This window comes from Hyperoodon ampullatus (assembly GCF_949752795.1).
Source record: "Hyperoodon ampullatus genome assembly, chromosome: 4".
Taxonomy (NCBI): domain Eukaryota; kingdom Metazoa; phylum Chordata; class Mammalia; order Artiodactyla; family Ziphiidae; genus Hyperoodon; species Hyperoodon ampullatus.
The window spans coordinates 31,900,934-31,924,371 of record NC_136917.1 but is presented as its reverse complement, the minus strand read 5'-3'; the positions used below and the strand labels follow the sequence as shown (position 1 = coordinate 31,924,371).

General features: G+C 56.5%; 2 protein-coding genes across 3 annotated transcripts in view; one reads left to right on the top strand and one right to left on the bottom strand.

The window, feature by feature from the left end:
• OLFM2 (olfactomedin 2) overlaps window positions 1-6,506 on the top strand; it is a gene marked incomplete at its 5' end in the record, with an annotated part of 63,611 nt that extends 57,105 nt beyond the window's left edge. For both annotated transcript variants that reach the window (XM_079704037.1, XM_079704036.1), the window contains 5 exons: window positions 1,083-1,232; window positions 2,993-3,139; window positions 3,391-3,610; window positions 3,945-4,051; window positions 5,357-6,506. In XM_079704037.1, coding sequence (XP_079560163.1) covers window positions 1,083-1,232; window positions 2,993-3,139; window positions 3,391-3,610; window positions 3,945-4,051; window positions 5,357-6,034 — 1,302 coding nt within the window. In that variant the 3' untranslated portion in view covers window positions 6,035-6,506. The remainder of the gene's footprint in view (window positions 1-1,082; window positions 1,233-2,992; window positions 3,140-3,390; window positions 3,611-3,944; window positions 4,052-5,356) is intronic.
• Window positions 6,507-10,231: 3,725 nt separating this feature from the next.
• On the bottom strand, window positions 10,232-22,613 carry PIN1 (peptidylprolyl cis/trans isomerase, NIMA-interacting 1; the record flags this gene model as incomplete). The annotated part of the gene is made up of 4 exons (XM_079702076.1): window positions 10,232-10,852; window positions 11,785-11,895; window positions 20,410-20,622; window positions 22,556-22,613. The coding sequence occupies 4 exons, from the start codon at window positions 22,611-22,613 to the stop codon at window positions 10,743-10,745; spliced, it is 492 nt and encodes a 163-aa protein (XP_079558202.1). The 3' UTR covers window positions 10,232-10,742.
• Window positions 22,614-23,438: the final 825 nt, after the last annotated feature.

Below are 23,438 nucleotides of genomic sequence, written 5' to 3'. Positions count from 1 at the left end.
TCTTCCTAGACCCTATCCCAGACCCATGCCTGGCATAGAATAGGCACTCACTAGATATTTTCTAATAATTTTGGAAAAATATGGCTCTGATGAACATGAGCCATAGGACACACGCATCCCTTAAAAACTTGAACAACCAGCATCAGTTCCCTGATGAACATGAGCATTTCAAAGGTTCTGATAAGTCCTGCATTAAAGAAACTCGTTTCAGGAATTCCCTGGTGGCCCAGTGGTTGGGGCTCTGTGCTTTCACTGCCGAAGGCCCGGGTTTGATCCCTGATTGGGGAACTAAGAGCCCTCAAGCCACGCAGCGTGGCCAAAAAAAAAAAAAAAAAAAAAGAAAAAAAGAAAGAAACTCGTTTCACTCAGCAATGCACAAACATATTTGACTTCAGAGTACCCTCTTCCCAGCATGCCTGGTAAGATTGCCAGGGTTCCAAGGAGCATGGTTTGGAAAGCACAGCCATAATTGATCCCTGAATTATCTGAGCAGCATCAACTGACTTGAAGTTTAGTTTAGGAGGAGTCTAAAAGTGACGCCTTCTAGGCAAGGGCTTGGAGGTCTCTGTGAGGAGTCTGTCACCCTTTGGCCATCACCCTGCCTCTTCTCAGGAACAGGGGTTGGTGGAAGGGGGAATGACAATAGTAGAGTTGTGCTTAGTGGCCCCCAAGATATATCCAGAACCCGTCTGTCACTGTGGGTTGAGAAGCAGAGAGGAAGGTTCAGGTTTAAGGGTCGGTAGGAGTCTGGGTCTATGTTCTAATGGTGGTTATGGAGGCATTGTTGCATGCGTGCGCAAATGCTTTTAAGAGAATGAATTCCCCTCTTTGGAAGGGCTCAAATCCCACAGTTCTTTGCCATGTTCCTTCACCCCTCATACCTCAGTCTTATCATCTGTAAAATGGGGCTCCCGGAGGAGGGATTGAGATCACACACGTCTGGCACTTAGCACATGGTCTGGCACATTCCAAGGGTCCAGCAAAAGACGTCTGTCATCTCTCCAGGGCCCCCTTTCTCTCCCAGGAGTGATGGGGTGATTCCCCCATTGGGTTCCCGCTCTCTGACCCTGACCTCCCCACAGACCCTCTTCCAAAGCCCAGAGGAAGGCTGGCAGCTGTACACCTCGGCCCAGGCTCCTGACGGAAAATGCATCTGCACGGCCGTGATCCCTGCGCAGAGCACCTGCTCCCGCGATGGCCGGAGCCGGGAACTGCGGCAGCTGATGGAGAAGGTAAGAACCTTCCAGGTTCCCTTGTGAAAAATCTCCCAATTCCCACCCTGCCCTCTGCCCCCATCCAGGTCAGCCGGGGCCAGATCTAGCCATGCAGATTATTCAGAGCTGGTGGATGACCTGGCTCCCCTCCAGGTGGATATTTTGGTCAATATCTGTTTAGTGCTTTCTTTGGAGGAGAAGCTGAGCGCTGTATGGGGACGGGGAAGGAGAACCCCAGTGGCAGCATCTGAGTCTTCGGTGCGTGAGCTCTGGCCCCACCACGCACTCAGCCAGACTCACCTGCTAAGAAGGGTCTCACCCTCCATCCCAAGAGACTTACATAAAGATGCCTTCCCCTTCTGACTGTGGTTGATATAAACTGGTCCCCATTCAATACATTCCCAAGGATATTTTGGTGCCCTTTAGAGGCCAACTGCTGTCCCTTGCCACTACCCAGCTGAACTGCCCATTAGTCACCTCTGATGTCGGTGTTGAAAGCGACTAGCAACTTCCCACCACCATCCTGTAGAGGACGAAGCTGAGGACAGAAGACATCCTTGTTGGCACTGGAGTCTTCCATCCATTAACTCTGTAGGATCTTGCCCTGCCCGTGACACTGGAACTGCTTTCCCCAACAGTGCAGAATGGCCATGTGGTGTCCCCTGATTGTTGACCATGACCGTAAAAATGTTTTGTGGCGTCCAGGATGGGTATCAGGCTCTTGGCTTTCTGAGAACTTCCAAGTGTCACGTGAACAAGGGTTCAGGAAAGTCTGTGTATTTCAACAAGCATCCAGTGTTGCCTGTGAGTTCACCTTGGCCGGGAGGAACTCAACTTAGCCAAGTGGAGGTGGGAGCTAGGGGGCCCTCAGTCTGGATTAGGAGAGGTCAGGGTAAGGGGAATTTCAGTTCCCTCATTTAGCCTAAAGGAATTTATTGAGCATCTAGTATTTACTGAGCATTCAGCTGTGGACAAGCCAGACACTGGGTCTGCCTCTGAGGATCCCACCTAAAGGAGACAGATGAGTCAGAATGTTCCAGGTAGTAGTCATAGCTGGAAAGAAAATAACCACGTAAGGGGGAGAGTGTGAGTGGCTGCTTAAGGCAGGGTGATCAGGGAAGGCCACTCTGAGGAGGTGATGCTGGAGTTGAGACATGAAGGATGAGGCGCAGCCAGCGGCGAAGACAAAGGGAACAGCGCTCCAGGTAGGGAGATCAGCAAGTGCAAAGGCCCTGAGGACGGAAGAAGCTTCAAATCTATGTGAGCGAAGTTGGGCTGGTGGTTGCAGTGGATGAACACTGCGAGTAGGCAGGCAAAGGGGCAGGACCGGCTCGCAGGGTCTGCAGGGGAAGGTGATCCAATCTTCCTTTTGAAAAACTCCCTCTCGGGACTTCCCCGGTGGTCCAGTGGTTAAGACTCCACGCTTCCACTGTAGGGGGCCTGGGTTCGATCCCTGGTTGGGGAACTAAGATCCCACACGCCTTGCAGTGTGGCCAAAAAAAAAAAAAAAGAAGAAAAAAGAAAAAACTCTGTCTGTCTGCTCTGTGGAGACTTGACTGATGGGGACGAGAGTAGAGGCAGGGAGAACAGGGAGGTGGTGGTGGCCAGACTAGTAGCCAATGGATGGATTGGGCATGCCATTGGGAGGTCAGGTTGCTGGTAAGGTTGGGAGGAGAAGGTTGGTTGGGTGTTTGGCCTCTGGCCCCACCAGGTCTTGTCTGTGGCATCCCGGGGACGGGGACAGGAGTGTGGCTCTCCCTAACCCTCCCAGTTCCTAGGTTCAGAACGTCTCCCAGTCCATGGAGGTCCTTGAGTTGCGGACGTACCGTGACCTCCAGTACGTGCGAAGCATGGAGACCCTCATGAGGAGCCTGGATGCGAGGCTCCGGGCAGCCGACGGGTCCCTCTCAGCCAAGAGCTTCCAGGTGGGTCCTTCTGGGTTCAGGTCAGAGGTCAAGAGAAGCATTGGGATTGGTGCCCATTAGTTCCCAGAGTGGGGGTCACATCTGGGAAGGACCGAGTGTTGGCTGGCCCAGATCTAGGGTCCAGTGTGGGCTGAATGTCAAGGGCCAGGTGTGCATCAGAGATATAAGGGGTGAAGTGGGTTGAAGGCTGGGCTCAGGTCTGGGTCACTGGTCAGGGGTTGGGATCAGCAATGGTTCCATCTTGGGAGCAGGAGATGAAGGACAGGATGACGGAGCTGTTGCCCCTGAGTTCGGTCCTGGAGCAGTACAAGGCGGACATGAGGACCATTGTGCGCCTGTGGGAGGAGGTGAGGAATCTCTCCGGCAGCCTTGCAGCCATCCAGGAGGAGATGGGCGCCTACGGATACGAAGACCTGCAGCAGCGGGTGATGGCACTGGAGGCCCGGCTCCACGCCTGTGCCCAGAAGCTGGGTATGCTTTGATGCTTGATCTTGACCCCTGGCCTCCACACCCAACCCCAAAACCCTCTGTGTGCCCAGGGCATGGTTTTGACCTCTAACTTCAAAACTTTGACCCTTGACCTCCCTACCCAAGGCCAAAACTAGACCCAGAAGCTGGAAATGCTCCTGACCCTACACTTCCAGTCCCGCACCCACAACCTAACTCCCCCTTGGCACCAGATTTCTGGATCCTTCCTCACCCCTGTTCCCAGCTCTTCAGTTTGATCACACTACCTCATCCTTGCCCTGCCTCCCTTGCGCTCTTCCCATTCTCCACCCTCATCCCCCCTGTTCCTGCCTCCCAGGCTGTGGGAAGCTGACGGGAGTCAGTAACCCCATCACCATTCGGGCCATGGGGTCCCGCTTCGGCTCCTGGATGACTGACACGATGGCCCCCAGTGCGGATAGCCGGGTGAGTGACTGGGCCCATGCCAGGGGTCAGAGCCTATACTGGGGAGGAGACATAGCCTGTGGCTGCCCCTAGGTGCCAAGCGATTCCACATCAATGATTATCTTGTAGGCCGAAGTGTCTTAGGGTCTCCAGGGCCCTTGGACCTCCCCCTGACTGTCTAGCGACCACCAAGTAACCAAGAACTTTCCAGCCCTGTGAATCCATAAGTCAGCTGACCTCCAATGACTGTATAGAGACTAATGGTTACTAGTACTAATGGCCAGCTCCCAGTGACCACTGACCTCAAAGTAACCACCAGTGACCAGTGCCTTCCCAAGGACTAGGACCTACCAGCACCACTCAATGACCTTTAAACTTCTGGTGGCCACCATGGTCACAATTGCCTATCACCTCTGATCCACAGGAACCATCTGTTAACTGCCTAGTGACTATCCTAGTGACGGATGTTGGTCACTGGGCAGCCATTGAGTGTCATAGATCAGAGGTAGCAAATAGCCACTGCCCCACTGTGATCATTGGCCTCCCAGGCATCGTGGTGGTTCAACCAAGGGGTTACGAGCTTGGGTTTGGGGGGAATTGCCTGGTGGTCCAGTGGTTAGGATTGGTGCTTCCACTGCTGGGGCAGGGGTTCAGTCCCTGCTCAGGGAACTAAGATCTCACAAGCCACGAGGCACCAAAAAAAGAAATCAGACTTGGAGTTATATCCCGCTTCCACCAATTCTTAGCTGGGAAACTTGGGCAGGTTCCTTAATGTCTCTGAGCCTCAATTTTCCTTATCTTCAAAATGGTTATGATAACATCAGTGTTACAGGTTTTAGGATGCTTAGCCCAATAACCAGCATGAGTAAGGGCGCTCACAAATGCTGACACCACGGTGACAGCGAAAGATGTTGACGGAGAGGATGCTGACGTTCATGCCGGTCACCTCGTGGTTACAGGAATTACCCACGGGCAATGGGTTCACATGACCTCTTACCACCCAAGGGCAGCCTAATGACCACTAGCCATCCCATATCCAATGATCAGTGAACTCCTAGGCCCAGTGAGTCAGCAGGGACTGCCATTTCCCCGATTCTTGGGGATCAAGCACTGTCCTCTGAGTGTCAGAGACCAATAGCACTCCCTGACCAAATGATCCCAGTCACTGGGAGGATGCCTGGTCATGAAAGGTCATTGGACACCCCATGACTGAGTAATGACCACTTAGTGACTGTTGATCCCTAATGGCCATATGATTCCTGAGTGGCTGCTGGGAACTTTGGGTCATTGGTGGTGGTCCGCCAGTGACCAGCGGCTCTCTTGTAGGTCTGGTACATGGATGGCTATTACAAGGGCCGGCGGGTCCTGGAGTTCCGCACTCTGGGAGACTTCATCAAAGGCCAGAACTTTATCCAGCACCTGCTGCCCCAGCCGTGGGCAGGCACGGGCCACGTGGTGTACAATGGCTCCCTGTTCTACAACAAGTACCAGAGCAACGTGGTGGTCAAGTACCACTTCCGCTCGCGTTCTGTGCTGGTACAGAGGAGCCTCCCCGGGGCCGGCTACAACAACACCTTCCCCTACTCCTGGGGTGGCTTCTCGGACATGGACTTCATGGTGGACGAGAGTGGGCTCTGGGCCGTGTACACCACCAACCAGAACGCAGGCAACATCGTGGTCAGCCGGCTGGACCCGCACACCCTCGAGGTTGTGCGGTCCTGGGACACCGGCTACCCCAAGCGCAGCGCCGGCGAGGCCTTCATGATCTGTGGCGTGCTCTACGTGACCAACTCCCACCTGGCCGGGGCCAAGGTCTACTTCGCCTACTTCACCAACACGTCCAGCTATGAGTACACAGACGTGCCCTTCCACAACCAGTACTCCCACATCTCCATGCTGGATTACAACCCCCGCGAGCGGGCCCTGTACACCTGGAACAATGGCCACCAGGTGCTCTACAATGTCACCCTCTTCCACGTCATCAGCACCGCAGGGGGCCCCTAGGGGCTGCCGTCGTGGCTCATGCAGCCACACGAGGGCCACGGGAGCCCTTTCTACTCCGCCTGTGGTCCTTCCAAGTTTATCTTTCTGTCTCTGTCCTGCCCTCTCTCTCCCTCTCCCTCTCCCCTCCTGTACTGTTTTTTCTCTCTCCACCTTTTGCGCCCAGCTTTCATTCTCTGCTTCTGTATTTGTCAGTGCGTTTTCTCAGTATTGTCTCTTCTCTATTGATTTTGAGACTTCGCTCTTTCTTTTTCTTGAGGCCTCTCTATCTTTTGATCGATGTGACCCTCCAGCTCTCTCTCTCTGCCTGTCTCTCTTCCCTCCCTCCCTTCCCCCTTTGCATCCCACCCAGTCCTCCTCCTCCTGGCTCCACGTCCCCTCCTCCCGACCCAAGGAGTTGAGTGCATGGATGTTTCTTTTTTTATTTACACTTTTTCTTTCCGGGTTGCTGGAATAAACGGGACCTTTGACATTTGATGCTTCAGCTGCTCTGTGTGTCTGGAAGGGGCAGAAGAGGCCAGGTGGAGGGTGAGCCTGGAGGCCCATCCCAGCTGGGTCCCCTTGTCCCAGGCCACAGGCTTTGAGAACAGGGGCAGGTAAGCCCAGCCTGGGGGGTGGGTGGGTGAGGGCCCTGGCAGGGCGAGCCCTTTGGGAAGACAGGCGAGCATACCCAATCCAAAGTTGTTTCAATTGATCCGAACAACATGATCCAAATAACCAAGAACTATCACAACGATGAAGACTGGCCTCAAATGAATATTCTTAGTCACTGGTTTTTTTTGTTTTTTTTTTCACTCACTGATCACACGGGTGCATCACTGACCCATCTGGCAACTTTAAAATGGGTTTTTAACAATTTGGCTGCTTTTAAGAATATGGGTATGAGAGGGTAGCACACAGAATTTTTCCCTTTTCTTCTCTTTTTTCTTTGTAACATCAAAATCATTTTGTATGAGTTGCACCTGAGTTAGCTGATTAAAAAAAGGTAGCAATTCTGAAAGTGCATGGGGGCCCTTCCGCTGGACACACCCACGCCCCGTGCCTGGGCTTGGGCAGGGATAGTCCCTGTTGTGGGGGCCTACATGGCGACTGGAGCTCCTGGTGGGGAAGGACGGGCAAAGCTAGCAAGTATCAGAGACAGGAAGGGAAGGGGTGTGTGAGCGCGTGGGGCAGAGACTGAAGTAAGCAAAGGCCAAGGCCTCAGGAACTTTGGCAGTGTGACTAAGGTGGGGTGGGAGGGGGTCATAGAAGGGGAAAAACAAAATGAAGGCTTTATTTTAGCCAGATCTTTGGTAGCCTGGGTGACAGACTGCAAGGAGATGGGGGAAGACAGTCGCCTCCGAAGCTGTGACCGGGAACAAAGGTAGTGCTGACCACTCCCCAACCCCGCGTTCGCCCCAACACACGGCCCCCCCGGAAATCTCCAGCAGAAACATTGTGCAAACAGCCCGCCGGCCCAGACAACACCCCCCGCCCCGCCCCGCCCGCCTGCCCCTGCTGAGGCCACGGAGGCCAAACTTGCTCCTCTGGGAGGAACCCTCCCTCCCTGTCTCCGCTCTCTAATTAATGGCCTGATTAAATCATCTCCGCTCCGTGCTGGCATCTCCGGGAACTCGGGACACTGGGGCTGTATTGCCGATGAAACCAATGAATAATAAATGCGACTGCCTAATGCACTCATTTAAAACCATTTTTTAAAGAAATCTTCAAGAAAAGCAATTAATTTCCATTTAAATTAACAAGTTCGACATTGAAGAGAATCGATTCCTGGATAAGCACCTTGAGAGGCACTTCGCTCTGTACCTGCTTTTAAAAAACAAACACACAAACAAAAAACAGGCACAGGCCCAGGGCACCTAGAACATCCGCGCCCCATCCCTCCAATTTGTATTGGGCGTCAGACAGATGCCCACAGGCGCCCCTTCTCTCTTTCACACACACAGAGGCAGGCCCGGCCCTTCTTATACTTTTGGGTTGGTGGTTTTTGTTCCAACCAAGGTTGGCAAGGAGTAATAACCCCCTGCCCCTCGACCCAGGTGAGGGTTGCGTGTCATCTGCGTGTGTCCTAGGCTGCCTACTGCTTACCCTGACTTCCCCTTTTGTGGATGGGTATCTGGCTACATCGGGGAAGCTTTGTAGCCCATCCCGTGGCAGTACCCATGTTACCCCGAGCTGAAGTAACTGGCTCTAGCCCTGCTCTGTGGCCACAGAAGCCTGAGCTGGTGAAAACGGCAAGAGTGGAAACCAGCCCCCTGGGTCGAGTTTGGGTCGGGAGGTGCCAGATCACTGACAGACTATACTCTCACCACGCTGAAGGCCTGGGATTTAGGGCCTCCCTTCTGGGCAGGAGGGGTGTGGAGCAGGTGACAGAAGCCACAGCTCGTGAATCACGCGTGCTGAGTGGGCTCTAGGGGCATGTTTACCAAGGAGCAACGTTCTTTTGTTTTGCGTTTTGGCCGCTGCACAGCTAGACAAAGGAAGAGGGAGGTCCATGAAGGCAGGTGGTCACGCCCAGACGGGGGGGACCCCCGGGTCACACAGGACAAACACCTAAGGCCAACTAGTCACATGGGCACATGCAGGCTTAGGCGCACATACACACATACACACACACACACACACACACACGGATGCCCAAAGTGACAGGGAGTGACACAGAGAAAATTTCCCTGGGGCTTCCCTGGCGGTCCATTGGTTAGGACTCTGTGCTTCCACTGCAGGGGGCACAGGTTCGATCCCTGGTCAGGGAACTAAGATCCCCCAAACTGTGCGGCTTGGCCAAAAGAAAAAGAAAATTTCCCTGCCAGCCCCACACGGGAAAATGCGCGCGCACACACACACACACACACACCCGCACCCTCCATTCCCTGGCAGCATCTCAGATGCCTGGGAGCCCAGGGAGACCTTCCCCGGGCCTTTGGTGCTGAGAGCAAGGCACAGGCCCATCCTCAGGTGGTGCCTTGGAGCAGGACCCTGAAAACCCTTCCGCCCCCAAGTACTCGTTTCCGATCCTTCCCAGAGGCTCCTTTGGACCTGGAGGGGTGCAGTAACGGTTGACAGAACGGTTGGCGCAGACAGCAGGGCTGCTGCCTGCTTGTGGCCTCCACGGGGGGTGGGAGAGGATTCTGCCTGGAGGGGCAGCCAACCAGCCGGCTCTCCCCAGCCCACCAGAGCGGAGAGGAAATTCATTAAACCTTCCTAATGACAAAGGCTCTGGCAGGCGGCAGGCAGAGAGCGATGGCTCCAGAAGCTGGCTAGATGGGGGTCGGCCCAGGTGGCTGTTTGAGACTCGGGGCTTTTATCAGAGACTCAGCTTTGGTGGGGATGGGGGGCGGGGGGTGGGGTGTTCCCTGGTGTCAGGCCAGGCAGGGCTTTATTTTCCTCAGGTGCCCAAGCCCCGCTAGCCCGCCCCCGCCCCGGGCTGGTCCCCATGAAGCAGGTGGGTAGACCAGGCCTAACCGCCTCTCAGCAGCTCTGCAAACCTCCTGACTGACCTGAGCCCCCAGCCCAGGCCCTGGCCCCAGGGCAGCTACCAGAAAGTGATGGACAAGAGGTGGGCTGCACCCCAGCCCCCAACCTGAAGAGGAGGAAGGGTCCCCCCCCACCCCCATGTGCCACAGCGATTCCCTATGCTCCACGACGGCCCCTCCCCCAGAGGGTGGGGCAGGATCCCTGCTCTCAGAGGCACCTGGCAGGGCCCCCCCACCAGGCTGGCCCCTGCTGCCATGGTAACAATGCCTGCAGAGGCCGCAGGACCCAAGCACAATCTGCCAGAGCGCTTGTGGTGACAGGGAAGCAGGCCTCAGGGTGCTGGGCGTAGTTCATTCTAACTCAAGTGGCCCATGTGCGTGAAGGGAGTCGGTGGGAGGGGGGCGGTGAGGGCACCCAGGGCACAGGGCCTTCAACCCTGCTCCACCCGACCTGCTGAATCCAGAGCTGGGGGGTCAGGGCCCTTGCGTTCCAGGACATTCTTTAACACCCAAGTGTGAGGACCGCTGGTGCTGAGCAGCGCTCCACTTCCCCGAGAGCCTGGCTGCTGCTAGGGGGCCCCCAAGCCCAGGAAGAGGAGAGGCTTCTCAGGGAGGAAAGGCGGCCTAGACACCTGGACGCCAGGGATGGTGGGAGATGATCGCTCCCCCAACCGTGCCCCACTCACCTCCGCAGGGAGGAAATGAGAGACAGGGACAGCAGAACAGTGGTTCCAGGTTTAATGGAGGCCGGGGAAGGTGCTGCACCGCTGCTTAGAGAGGGCCCCCAAGCAGCAGGCAGCCTGGGCCCCAGGCGGAGCATTTGCTTTTTGCAACTGAATAGAGGGAGGTGGCAAAACCAGAAAACAACTCAAGGCCCTCCTGCCCCCGTCCTGGACCTGTGGGGACACAGGGGGCGGCTCAGCTAACCAGGCCTTCTCTTTGGGACAGGTCACCCCCAGCCCTTGGATCTGGAAGCCCTGCGAGCCTCTCCACCCTGCGCCCTTCTGAAGTCAATTCCTAAAGGGGAGGGGAGTCTGGCAGGGAGCCCCCGGTGGTGAAGAGCCCCCCTCCCAGCCATTTTGGGATCAATAAATACTGTGTGACACGAGCAGGGAGGGGTACCCACTGGTCAGCGGTAGCAGGGAGCGGAGTCTGCGCGCCCAGCCGCCCTGTCCCGCAGCCACCCCGGGGGGGGGCGGGCGGGGTGTGTGTGTGTGGCAGGCCTGGGCCGTCCACACCCCTCATTCCGTGCGCAGGATGATGTGGATGCCAGAATCCGTGAATACGGGCCCGCTCATCTCCCCCGTCCGCAGTGCAAAGGAGGCATCTTCAAATGGCTTCTGCATCTGACCTGGGGAAGGAAGCATGAGGGATGGCAGGTGGGGGGTCAAGACCCGGGCTGCAGGCCAGGACCAGGCAGGGCAGGCAGATGGGGCTCCCACCTGCACCCCCGGGCACTCATTTGGACTCATTCGTCACGTGGTTTAGGGCCCGGTCACAGTGGCGCGTGGGGCCCAGCTGAGGGCGGCAGGGCAATTAGGGAGGCCCCGGGAAGGCTGAGGACAGCCACGAGGGATGAGGGCAGAGCTGCGGTCTCTGCCGTGCACGTAGAGACACGTTCTAGGGGTGAACTGGTCTCCCTGCGCCAGTCCCCAGCCCCTGCCACACCGTCTGTCTCCCATGCCTCCTGGGGCGGGCAGACGGTCCACAGACCCTTGCTGGCTCCCCGACACCCCTCGCCCCAGCCTGGGCCCCTCCCTGGTGCTCTGTAGACCCCAGGGATGGAGTGGGAAGGAGGCGGAGGCCTGGTTCCCTCTGCTCCTCCCTTTTCCACAGCCCCAGCTGGAGAGGCCTGAACTCGGGGTTGCTGATCTGACCCCCTCCTCCCCTCACCCCTGGTTTCCCCACCCATGAGGGCGGGGCAGGGGATGCTGGGGGACATGCCCTGGGGCTCTAAGGGGCCCCAGCCTCACACCTCCAACAGGAGGAGAGGAAAATGGCAGCAAGTACCCACCTTGGTGGGCCCGTGATGGGGACAACTGAGCAGAGAGACACACGGATGGACTCCCCACCGCAAGAGAGAATGTCACTGGGGAGAAGGCTCTGCGTCCACCACCCCCAGAAGGGCGGCCTCTGAAGCCTGAGGGAGGGACTTTGCTGCCACCTGGTGGACTCCAAAGGCCCATGCAACAGGCGTTACCCTTCCCGATCTCTAGGTGGTGGGCGGGCGCTGGTGGGTCAGAGGGTCCTGCCAGGGTTTGCTGGTGCCCATTCCTCGCGCACCTCTGCTGAAGGCACCCAGGTCTCCCCTGGCCTTGGCGGAGCTGCAGTCGCTGAACTGTGAGGCCAGAGATTCAAAGTCCTCTTCTCCCGACTTAATCTTCTGGATGTAGCCTGCGAGGGGGACACACAGGGAGACCTCCCCGTCAGGGGTGGGGCGGGGCGGAGGGCTCCAGGGAGGGCGGCACCCCACTCAGAAAGTGCCTTTCACGTGCATGCGCACCGTGACCCCGTGGTGACCGCAACAGCCAGCTGGTCTCACGTCCCATCCCAATACCGCCCGCTCTGTCACTCCCCACCACACACACACTCAGCAACGTACAATGAACAGAGCATGGCCTCTTCCTACCCTCACACATACTCTGAGAGAAAATCTACCCCCCAGGCCCTGCTGGGGAGGACAGCAGAAGACAGGACAGAAGTTAAAAAGGGACACTGGGACCCAGGGGTCCCCCAAGAGCCCCAGGGCAGTGGTGGAAGCCCCAGTGGAGAGTTTTCTAGAGGCTTCTAGGAGAAAGGCAGGAGGCCAAGTCTGCCACAGGAGACGGCTGGGTCCTCAGCCCGTGGGCCTCAGTTGTCTCATCTGTCCAAAGTGTGAGGAAGGCCAGGGCCGCTTACTGGGGCATTGTGAAGAGACCCAGCGGCGGCCTAGCCGGGGCTCGGGAAGGGACATGCGTCATTCCCACAGACTGCGCCCCAGAGACAGCAGGGTGTGTTGGTAGCGCACCAGATTCACCCCCTGTGCAGCCCAAACTGTCCCCATTGGGTACCGATTCTCCCCGGAGGGACGGGGAGGCTGCGCTGATGGGAAGGAAGGAAAAGGATGACTGAGGGGAAGGGCTCCCAGCAGAGGGCGCCAGGGGGCAGCACCGAGCACCTGTGTGACTCTCACAGACCCTGCGTGTGCGGGGTAGGAAAGGGCCGCCAGCCATTCTCCTGAGTCCAGGCAGGAGCCTCTGGAGCAAGAACCCATCCTGTCCTCCCCAGACCACCACCGGACAGCCCCTTGCCTTGAGCTAGGCCTACGTGGCTTCCCTGACAGCTACTCTCATGGGAGGCATTATCCCTGAGGCCCCCGGGGGTACCTGGGACCATGCACCACCCCCAGCTTAGCGATGGGACACCAGCCCACAGTGGATGTGAGAGGCACCCTGTCACACCCACCGGTGGGTTTCTGAACTCCATGGTGACACCTCTACCCGATGCTCCTGTCTAACCTAAACGAGCCTGTGACACGCCTGGTACCTGTCTGAGCACCACAGGGACACTGCGGATTAATCTACCTGGTGCTCTGAGGCCCAGACACGCAGCCAGGCCATCTGCCTAATGCTCGGCTGGTGCAAACTTCACCTCGGCCCATGGGTCTCCGACTCCTGTCCGACCTCAACGTCACTCTTATCCATCTATCTCCCTGGAACAACGGTGACAGCACACCTATCACTCCCCGCCCACCCCCATCTCACTGCATGTCACAGCAGCAACTGCGTGTCCCGGTATCTGATCTGCTCGGCTGCTTCCACAGCTGTCCCGGTAACCCCTGCCTCCCCCGTGTCCCTCTCGTTCTGTTCTGACTGTCCCTTTACTTCTGAGCCTCAACTGTCAGTCATTTGCCAGCAGTCCACAGTGACCCGTAGCACAGTGCCCGGCACAGACAGGCACCTTGACAAATGGCACTTGCTGTCACCATTCTGTTCCCCCTTCCGTGTGGGCTGTGCCAGCCGGTGATGAGGCTGCCCCTACTTCTCTCCGACCTGCCCATCCCTGGTCCTCCTCGCCTGCACCTCGCAGTCTGCGCTGGCCGTCACTGTGATGCGCCGCCTGGTCAGGCAGGCTCTCCGTCGGATGCGACACAAGCCCCACCCTCTGTGGACTGCACGCATGCTACAGTGGCTTCTGCCGTAATGCTCTGCGGTACTCCCGACACCGCCCTGGGGCTGCCAGGTAGGTGGTCCCCCTGTGCCAGACACATCCATGGGTGACTGCGATCTGAACCGGATGTCACTAGGATACCCCTCCTCTACCTCCTCCTCTCCCTGGATTCTGGTTGCGTCCTCAGCCTCACCCGGGCAGCACCAGGATATCTCCTCTCTCTTCTGTCTGGACCTCAGTAACACCAGCCAGGGAATCCTGAGTGCACACTGCCCCCCAGGGCACCTGCCCGCCTCCAGGTACCTTGGGGGGCACTGCTGCACATGCCCAGCACTTGGGGAGTCGGGCCCAGCCCTGAACCCTGTACAAGCACCCCCCTGCTGCATCCTCCAGCAGCTGGAGCTGTGGGCACAGTGGCAGGGAACCCCCGAGACTAGGTGGCCTGGCCAAGGTGTGCACACAGTGCATGTGTGCATGCAACAGCAGCCTAAAGACTGAATAAAAGCCAAGCTTTTGTCCCCCATAGTTTTTTGTTTGTTTGTTTTTTGAGGGTTTATTTGGCCAGCCGCATGGCTTGTGGGGTCTTAGTTCACTGGGCCCCTGGCAGTGAAAGCGGAGTCCTAACCAAATGCCAAAGAATTCCCATGTCCCCCGTAGTTCATAGCACCCAAATCTTCCTCTGACCAGCCAACTCTCTCAGAAAATATTCTGCTTGGATGGGAGCCTGAAATGACTTTGTTTAAAGAAACAATGCTTCCTTCCTGAGCTTCCCTTTCAAAAGCTGACCTTCAGGGGTCTGGCCACAAGTCAAGATGCAAGGCTACATTCAGAACCCCCTGTGTCCCCTCAGCTCAGTCTTACACCCCCATGGTGTCCCACCCAGTCTTGCCCCCCCCACACCCCCCCACCTCTCAGCCTTTGCTTAACCTTTGTTTAATCATCTCTTCCCACCGGAAGCTCATCTGCTGTCCTCTGGTCTCACCCAGCAGTCTCCCTAAGGCCCCACTAGGCGAGGTGCCTCCCTGGGCCCTGCATTTACCCCTTTCCTGTTTGTGCGTCTGTTGCCGCCTCACACGGGGAGGACAGGGACCAGGTCAGCCTTGCTCACTGCTGTGTTCCCTTGCTCAGTGCTGTGCACTGAACAGGTGTTCACTAATGTTGAAGGAATTCGTGAATAAATGAGACAGAAACAGGTCACGGGGAAGGAGAGAAAGGGATCCACCACTGGGTTCTGTAGACGGTAATGCTGGAATCTCATGCCTTTTTTCTGTGAACCTCAGGCTCAAATGCTACAGAGGAGGCAAGAAAGGAAGTGCAAACCAGACACCCCGGGCTGTTCCCAGCAATGCCCTGCCTCACCCGACCGGCAACACCCCCTACCCAGACAGCGTCCATCTAACCCTCACCCAACAGGGCAGCTGAGGCAGAGCAGGGTGGATTGTGGACCCCAACTACTGTGTTCGGATCCCAGCTCTACTGATCCTGAGCCCGCAACCCTGGTACATGACTTCGTCTTTTGGAGCTTCACTTGCCTGGTCTGTAAAATGGGCTAATTATCAGCTCTGACCTTGGAGGGCTGCTGTGAAGGGTAAAGGAATTACTGTCAGAACAGTGCCTGGTGCAGAGTGAGCCCCTGAAAATTACTAGCTGTCAGTCCATAAATAATACGGGTTGAATGTTTATGTCCCTCCACAATTCATATATTGAAGCCCTAACCCTCCAATGTGATGATATTTGGACCTAGGGCCTTTGCTGAAGTAATTAAGGTTAAGTCATAAGGGAGGGGCCCTGATTTGAAAGGATTAGTGTCCTTTTAAGAAGAGACACCAAAAAGCTCTCTCTCTTTTTCCCCACTGCATGCACTGAGGTAAGGCCTTGTGAGCACACAAAAGGTGGCCGTCTGCAAGCCAAGGAGAGAGGCCTCAGAAGAAAACAAACCTGTTGACACCTTGATCTTGGACTTCCGGCCTCCAGAACTGTGAGAAATAAATGTCTGTCTAAGCCACCCAGCCTACGGTATTCTGTCATAGCAGCCTGAGCTGCACCATAATTATTTCAGGGAAAGTGAGTGAACAAATGGACTGGTCTCTGACTCTAAAAAGGTTTAGACGGGACCTCCCTGGAGGTTCAGTGGTTAAGACTCTGCGCTTCCAATGCAGGGCATGTGGGTTCTACCCCTGGTTGGCGAACTAAGATCCCACATGCTGCACAGCACGACCAGAAAAAAAAAAAAGGTTTAGAGACAAACTAGGGAAGGGGCCTGGACAGGGAAAAAGGTGACAGGATTAGGTCTGCCTTCCTTCAAGGCCCAAATCCCAGCAGGGGGTGCCTAGAGAGGCCAGAGACCCAGCCTAAAACCAGCAGGCTAGAAGGGAGCTACCCACCTTGGGTGGGGACACTGGGCCAAAGGTGCTCACTGACCCTCAGGCCCTGGGCACAGTTACATGTAGGGGGACTGCTGCTCACATCAGGGCCTCCCTGGGACCCTCAGGCCCTGGGCATATGGGGATGGAGGGGTGGGAGTAGGCAGGGAGGACTTCTCCATGGCCTGGCTTCCTTACACAAGGACACTGGCAATGACAGGCAGCCGGTCCCCAGATCCCTGACAAGCCTGTGGCCGCAGCCCAGCAGCTGCAGAGGAGCCAGCACTTGGAAAAGGAGCCTCAGCAGAAAATGTGGACGCACTGCTGGCAGCCTGTCCCCTCGGGGCAACCGGGGAGCACAGGACCTAAAAGCAAACTGACGGACCCAGGCTGCCAGCTGCAGAGTGTGCCGCCCAAATCCTGATCTCTTTATCGCCTGGAACAAGCCCATGACGAGAACAGGGGAGGGGGGAACAACATCCACTTTCACGAAAGAGAAAACCAAGCCCAGGCGCCCAAAGCTTGCTGATGTGGCACACGAGTGTTTGGTTACCGAGTGCACCATGGCCCGGGCCATCTCACTGCACCCTCGTAATGACCCCCGAGGGGGCCTGCCTCAGCCCCATCTCAGGACACTGAATAAAACCACAGCCAAGGTCACTGGAGGGTCTGCACGCTAAACCCACCAGGCCTCCCACGTCCTGGCCCAGAGCTCCACCCATGGGCCATGGGGAAGCAGCAGGGAGCTCTTGGTAGGCAGAAGCCTTGTCCAGACCATGGTGCCCACCACACACTCCTAAATGACTGGGGTTGAGGCTCTGCTGTGTAGACAGGAAGCGTCTGACACTGAGCCCATTGCTCTGCTGAGCATTCAGCTGCTGGCTGGCCCCTGGATCTTCATGGCCACCCTGTCCCCATCCTACAGATGAGGCAACTGAGGCTCTGAGAGTAAAGACACTTGCTTGAAGCTACACCGCTGGCACCGAGATCCATCTCTGTGTGACTCCAGGGCTGGGCCACACTGGTTCTGACCTTATCCCACCCCTGCCCCTCTAATCCATCACCCCGTCCTCCCAATTCTGCCTCCTAAATCTCTCTAGAATCTACTCTACCTGCTTCCTACCTGCCCCAAGTTCAAGTCACAGCATTTCTAGTTGCAATTCCTCGCACAGCTTCCACCAGGCCCTCTGGCACAGGCAGGCATGTCGGACCCCTGCGAACACTCCCAAGTGTGCACTGACTTAAGGCTAGGCCCCAGGGCCCAGCTGCTTACTGGGCACACCCCCAGACATCCCTTCCCAAGACCCAGGCTGACCTCAGCACACCCAGGCTCCCACTGCAGTGTGAGCCCCACCAGACACATCCCTGTCCATTCTAGAGATGGGATGGGGGGCATCTTCACCTGCCACTCCCAGGCAGTCCCCAGGGCCCAACAGCTTTCCTTCCACGTGATGCTCAGATATCCCCATGTCCACCTGCCATCTCTGGCCAGGACTGTCGCAAGGGCTTCTGTCTCTGGCCTGCTGCTCTGCTGAATCCAGGTCCTCTCACGGTTGCCTTGCCAACGTCTCTTCCTCAGACCCTCAGATTTAGTGAGTCTCTACCCAGACTGTGCCTCTTCCCAACCCCCTCAACCAGTGACGGCACCTCCTCTGCTCAACCTCCAAGTGCCCATCACCTCTTGCTCGCTCTCATGTGGTTCGGAAGCCTCAGAACAGGGACCCCTCTAGGAGCTAGGAGGACCCAAGAGGTCATTTCGTGATTCCTCTGGGTTTCCTGCCACATCCTCTTCCCCTGGGGCCGCCAGACCCCGCTCATTGCTCACAGCTCACCGCTGGTCCAGCCAGCCTGGGCCCTGGGCCTTCTGGCTTTCTTGGTGCGTCACCTTCCAGCCACATGGCTCTTTCCTAAAAGCCAGTGCCACAGGGCCCCCCTCCCAGTCACAGTGGCCATGTGTTTCCGGCTGTCTCTGGGAAAGGACCCAAACTCTTGGCCTCACTCTGGGCCGTCCTCCACCTGGCTGGGACCTGCCCTTGAGGGGTCTCATCCCTCTTCAGTCCCCTGCACAGCCTTCCCCCCGAGTCCTACCTACAGCTCAGCCACAGGCCTTCATTTCTGCCGCTTCCTCTGCCAGGGATCCTTCTCGCTTCCTCCTGATTCAGGAAACCAGGCTGCGAGCGCTGCCGTAGGCCAGGCTTTGTGTTGGGTGGCAAGAATACAGTGGGGAAAGAGACAGATCCAGTCCCTGCCCTCACGGAGCTCAGGAGGTGAGCTCTTTGAATCTGCCTTAAAGATTCTGTGCAAAGGGCTTCCCTGGTGGCGCAGTGGTTGACAGTCCGCCTGCCGATGCAGGGGACACGGGTTCGTACCCTGGTCTGGGAAGATCCCACATGCCGTGGAGTGGCTGGGCCCATGAGCCGTGGCCGCTGAGCCTGCGTGTCCGGAGCCTGTGCTCCGCAGCGGGAGAGGCCATAACAGTGAGAGGCCCGCGTACAGCAAAAAAAAAAAAAAAAAAAAAAAAGATTCTGTGCAAGAACTTGGCTCTGCTCTACAAGGCTGGGAGGTAGGAGGCTAAGAGGTGCCATTTATCAGGTGCCAGACACTGTATGGGGGGTGTAGGTGTGGGTAGAGGTGTGTTTAAGTAATATCCCATGGGTCAGGGACTTCCCTGGTGCTGCAGTGGTTAAGAATCCACCTGCCAATGCAAGGGACACGGGTTTGATCCCTGGTCCGGGAAGATCCCACACGCCACAGAGCAACTAAGCCCGTGCGCCACAACTACTGAGCCCGTGTGCCACACCTACTGAAGCCCGCGCACCTAGAGCCTGTGCTCTGCAACAAGAGAAGCCACCCACGCGCCGCAACGAAGAGTAGCCTCCGCTCGCTGCAACTAGAGAAAGCCCACGCGCGGCAATGAAGACCCAAGGCAACCAGAAATAACTAACTAACTAAAAAAAAAAAAAAAAATCCCACCGGCCAAGTACCAGACCAGTGATGTCATAGCAAAACAACAGCCAATATGGACTGATTATGCCAGGGCTGTGCTAATAACAACCATCATAATAGCCACCAGCAATTACAGAACATTTACTAGATGCCAAGGCTGTTATTCATGCTTTACTGCATTAGGTCAGAGTCTTCTCAAGTACCCTATGCAATAGGTCCTATTATCATAATGCTAATTTTACAAGTGAAAAGATTGAGGCTCTGAGATGTTAAGTAACATGCTCAAGGTCACACAGCCAGGACCTGGCAGAGCTGGAGGGGCACTCAGGCTATTTGGGCATGGGAGAGAGATGGGTTATGTGGGGTTGGAGGGCCCAGGAGGGGTCTGGGATCTCTGGTGAGAGAGGCTGAGTGGATGATGAAACCACACGTGTGATCCAGACCAGCACTGTCCAACAGAACTTCCTGCAAGGATGGAAACATTCTCTATCTGTGCTGTCCGAGACGGCAGCCACTAGCCACATATGGCTACTGAACAGTGTGCCCAGTGTGACTGAGGACCCAATCTTTAATATGACTTAAATTTAATTAATTTAAATGGAAATAAACACATGTAGGTAGTGGTGGCCACACTGGACAGCTCTAGACCAGGGTGCTGCGAACTATGTCCCACAGGTCAAATCCTGCTGTTTTTGTAAATAAAGTTTTATTGGCACACAGCCGCACCCATCTGTTTACATATCATCTATGGCTGCTATGGAGTTACCAAGCAGAGCTGACAGAGACTGTATGGCCTAAAAAACCTAAAATATTTACCATCTGGCCTTTTCAGAAAAAGTTTGCCTACCAACTGCTGTTCTAGACTGTGGAGGAAACACAGAACAGAACAAGGAACAGCCTCCTCCTTCAGGGCAGAGTTAATTCACCGACTCTACCTTTCCAACCTCCCCCCTGACCCATCCATACATGTGCCCCAGGACCCTGCTTGATGATACCTCAAGGAGAGCTCCCACTAAACGAGGACCCACTGTGTGCCACGCACTTTCTCATCTCACTGAGTTTTCACGATGGCCCTTGGAGGCAGGTATATGATGATGCCCATTTTACAGAGGTGAAAACTGAGTCTCAAGGAAGCAACGTGAATGTTCCAAAGTCAAGGAACTTATAGTGGCATGCCTACCATCTGAACCCAGGTCTGCCAGCCCCAAGGTTGGGTCCTCCCCACCTACCCTAGCTCACCCTCAAATACCAGCTGGAGGGGAAAAAGAGAGGCAGCCGTGAGAGGCAGGCTTGTGTTATGTAGAGGCACTTCCAGGTCTGTCAAGGCCACAGCTGACAGCTGAGCAAGCTGGGGTAGAGGGTCTGGCATGATTTCTACAAGGCCCAGTCTGGCCCCTGGGGAGAGGGACCTGCCCCCCGATCCCCAGACCCTGTCTCCACCTCTGCTCACCATTGATCAGCTCCAGAGCCTCCTCCTTGGTCCGGGTGATCTTCTCCTGCCGCCAGGACGAGGGCCGCCGTGACTGGCTGTGCTTGACCAGCAGGTGTGAGCAGCGGACCCTGGCGGGCTCCCCTTGTCCATTTTTGCCGCCGCCAGTACTATTGCCACTCGGCCGCTCCCACTGGCTGGCGTTAGTGATGTGATTGAAGTAGTACACCCGGCCTGGAAGAGGGGGGAGTGGCATTCAGCTGGGACCTGCTCAGAGGACACCACCGTGAGGCCGTGATAAGGGACTGGCCAATGAGATGCCTCCATTCAGCCAACCCACTGCTGTCCACCAGTGCCACCAGGCCTTAGCGAGCTAACATTCTAGATGGGGGAAGACAGACACCAAACAAGCAATAAAACCACGTTATAACTTCAGTCATTCATAACTTCAAGGGGGAAAATAACCCCAGGTGAGGAAGAAAGGTTCCAAGCGTGCACTCAGCAGCCAGACCGCCCGTTCAAATCTGCCACTCTGCCACTCACTCACTGTATGATCAACCTTCCCTGGGCCTCGGTTTTCTCACCTGTAAAATGGAGATAACAGCAATACCTGCCTGAAGGGTTGCTATATGAGTTCATAACTGTAACGTGCTTAGGATAGCACCTGGCACACATTAGGAGTGTGGTAGCAACTATTATGTCCATTTTATAGACCACAAAACTAAGCAACATTTCCTGGGTGTTGACTCTGCTCTTTTCCCCTACCCAGTGTACTCTGCTGCAGAACTGGGGGCCAGCATTACTGGGGCCAGATGTTACCCAGAGACTAAGGAGCATGGAGTGAGGGCCGCAAACAAGAAGCTTGAAGTAGGACCCAGTAGAGATAGGGTGTCATTCCAGGGGCGGAGAGTTTGCCTGGGTTACGTGGAGGACTTGTGCCCACCAATGTGAAGGGATGGATGTCACCCACGGGGAACACTGTTAGGGTTGAACTGGGAAGAAATGGAGGGAGTGGGGGCCCAGAATTGGGCAGAGCATCAGCTTTAGGCTGCAGGTCACAGCCACAGGCCAGGGCTGCAGCAGGGTGGGTGACAGCTGAGCCACTGACTGCCTCTAAAACCTTGGCAATGGGCTCCATCTCCCTGAACCTCAGTTTTCTCATCTGAAAAGTGGGGGTGAGGTGAGAGAATAAGGACATCAAACCTCATGGGGTTAATGTGGAGAGTTGATGATGATGTATGCAAAGTGCTCACCAGAGCTCCTGGCATTCAATAAATCGGAATTCTTACTGCGACTGTGAGCTCTGGTCCAGCGGAGCGAAACACTGGACCTCAGTGTATCTCAGTGGTTTGCAGTAACAAGGGCAGGGGGCTGTGGAGTCAGACTGACTGGATTCTAACCCAGCCCCCACCCCCTGAAATGAATGACCTTGAGCGAGTTCCTTCAGTTTTCTGGCCTCAGTTTCCTGACCTGCAAAATGGGAGTAATAATAACTACCTACCTTCCAGAACTGCAGCCATTCAGAGAAAGAAAACACCTAAAACGCTTGGCACAGTGCTTGGCACTGAGATAAACGTGCCCTATTATTGACATTATTATTGGGGGAAAAGGCTTAAATCGGGTCCCGGAGCACGGGGGGATGTTCTCAGGCAGAATACCACCGGGCGGATATCGCAAACTCAGAATTAGGTATGGATGGCAGCAGGCATGTTAGCAGTAAAAGGTTGTGGACCCGAGGCCGAGCAACCCTGGGGCCCCGCCCTGAGCATGGGGTTGGGGTGTCCTCCCCCAGGGGTGCCCCCTGGGCCCAGCGGGGTGCAAAGACCTTCTCCCCGGACGTCAAGTGCATTAGGCCGAAAGAAAGGTGTCGGTCAGATCGGCAGGGCCAGGGCCATCGCCTGAGGGAGTGCCGAGGGATCACCGTCCCCCTACCACCCGGGCAGTGCGAGGGGCCTCTCCGGCCTCGCCCCTTGCCTCAGTTTCCTCAGGGTTCCCCACTCCTCAGGCTCGCAGCCCCCACGGGGTGAGCCGGGCCGTCACCCTGGGACGACGCGGAGGAGCCAAGACCCCACGGCAATCGAGCGGCGGCCCCGCGCCCGAGGGGCGAGCTCGAGCCCTGCTTCCGCGGGCCCTCGCGGCCCCGCCCCAGCCCCGACCCCCACGGCACCTGAGCTGCGGCTCATGCGCTTCTCCCAGCCGGGCGGCAGCTTCTCCTCGTCCGCCATCTTCCCTCCTGCCGCAGAGCCCGCTCCGCCTCCGCCGCACCGCCTCTGCCGCCCGCGCCTGCCCACCGCCGCTGCCGATTGGCTGGGCCCGCCCCGCACCGGGGCCTAGTGACGACACTCATTGGGTACCCCAACTGTCCGAACGGGCTCTCTGGCTTCCTATTGAGCAGAAGCGGGGGTGGGCGGGACCTCCCACAGTTTTACCTGGGCCCCGCCCCCGGTCGGCCTCACCCAGGCCCCGCCCTCCTCCTTTCCTCGGCCCCTAAGTGGTGGGAAAGGGACAGGAGCCCTCCTTGTCAACGCCCTTTGCCGAGCTTCAAAGAAGTCCTCACCTCTCCTTTGCGTCCTTCGCCGCAGAGCTCATCCGATTGGCTACTGCAGCAGCAATTCCCGCCTTCCTAAGCCGTACCCGGAGGGCCGCAGCTCCCCATGCGGAAGTGTCTGGTTTGTGTGGAGGTAACTGCAGCAGAGAAGGTTCTTGGCAGAGGCTGCGCTGCCTTTGCTGTTGCCATAGCAACGCAGTTACCTTGGTGATGAACAGATAGGAACCCAGTAGCCTAAATTTGGCTCCTCCATCCTCCCTCTTCCCACCTGTTTCCTCCAGATGTCCAAAGCTAGCCCACCTCCTTTTAATTTTTTGTGCAAGTCTCTTTCCCTATGCTACTGACCCATGACCCAAACACCTTACACTTCCGTTGGAGTCTACTTTACTTCACCTATTTCCTCCCAGTCTGGCTTCTGCCTCCGTCCTGGGTGACTAGTGGGTGTTGGCATTGCCATTCAGATGGGACAACATGGGAGGCGCGGGTGGGAGGATGATGAGCT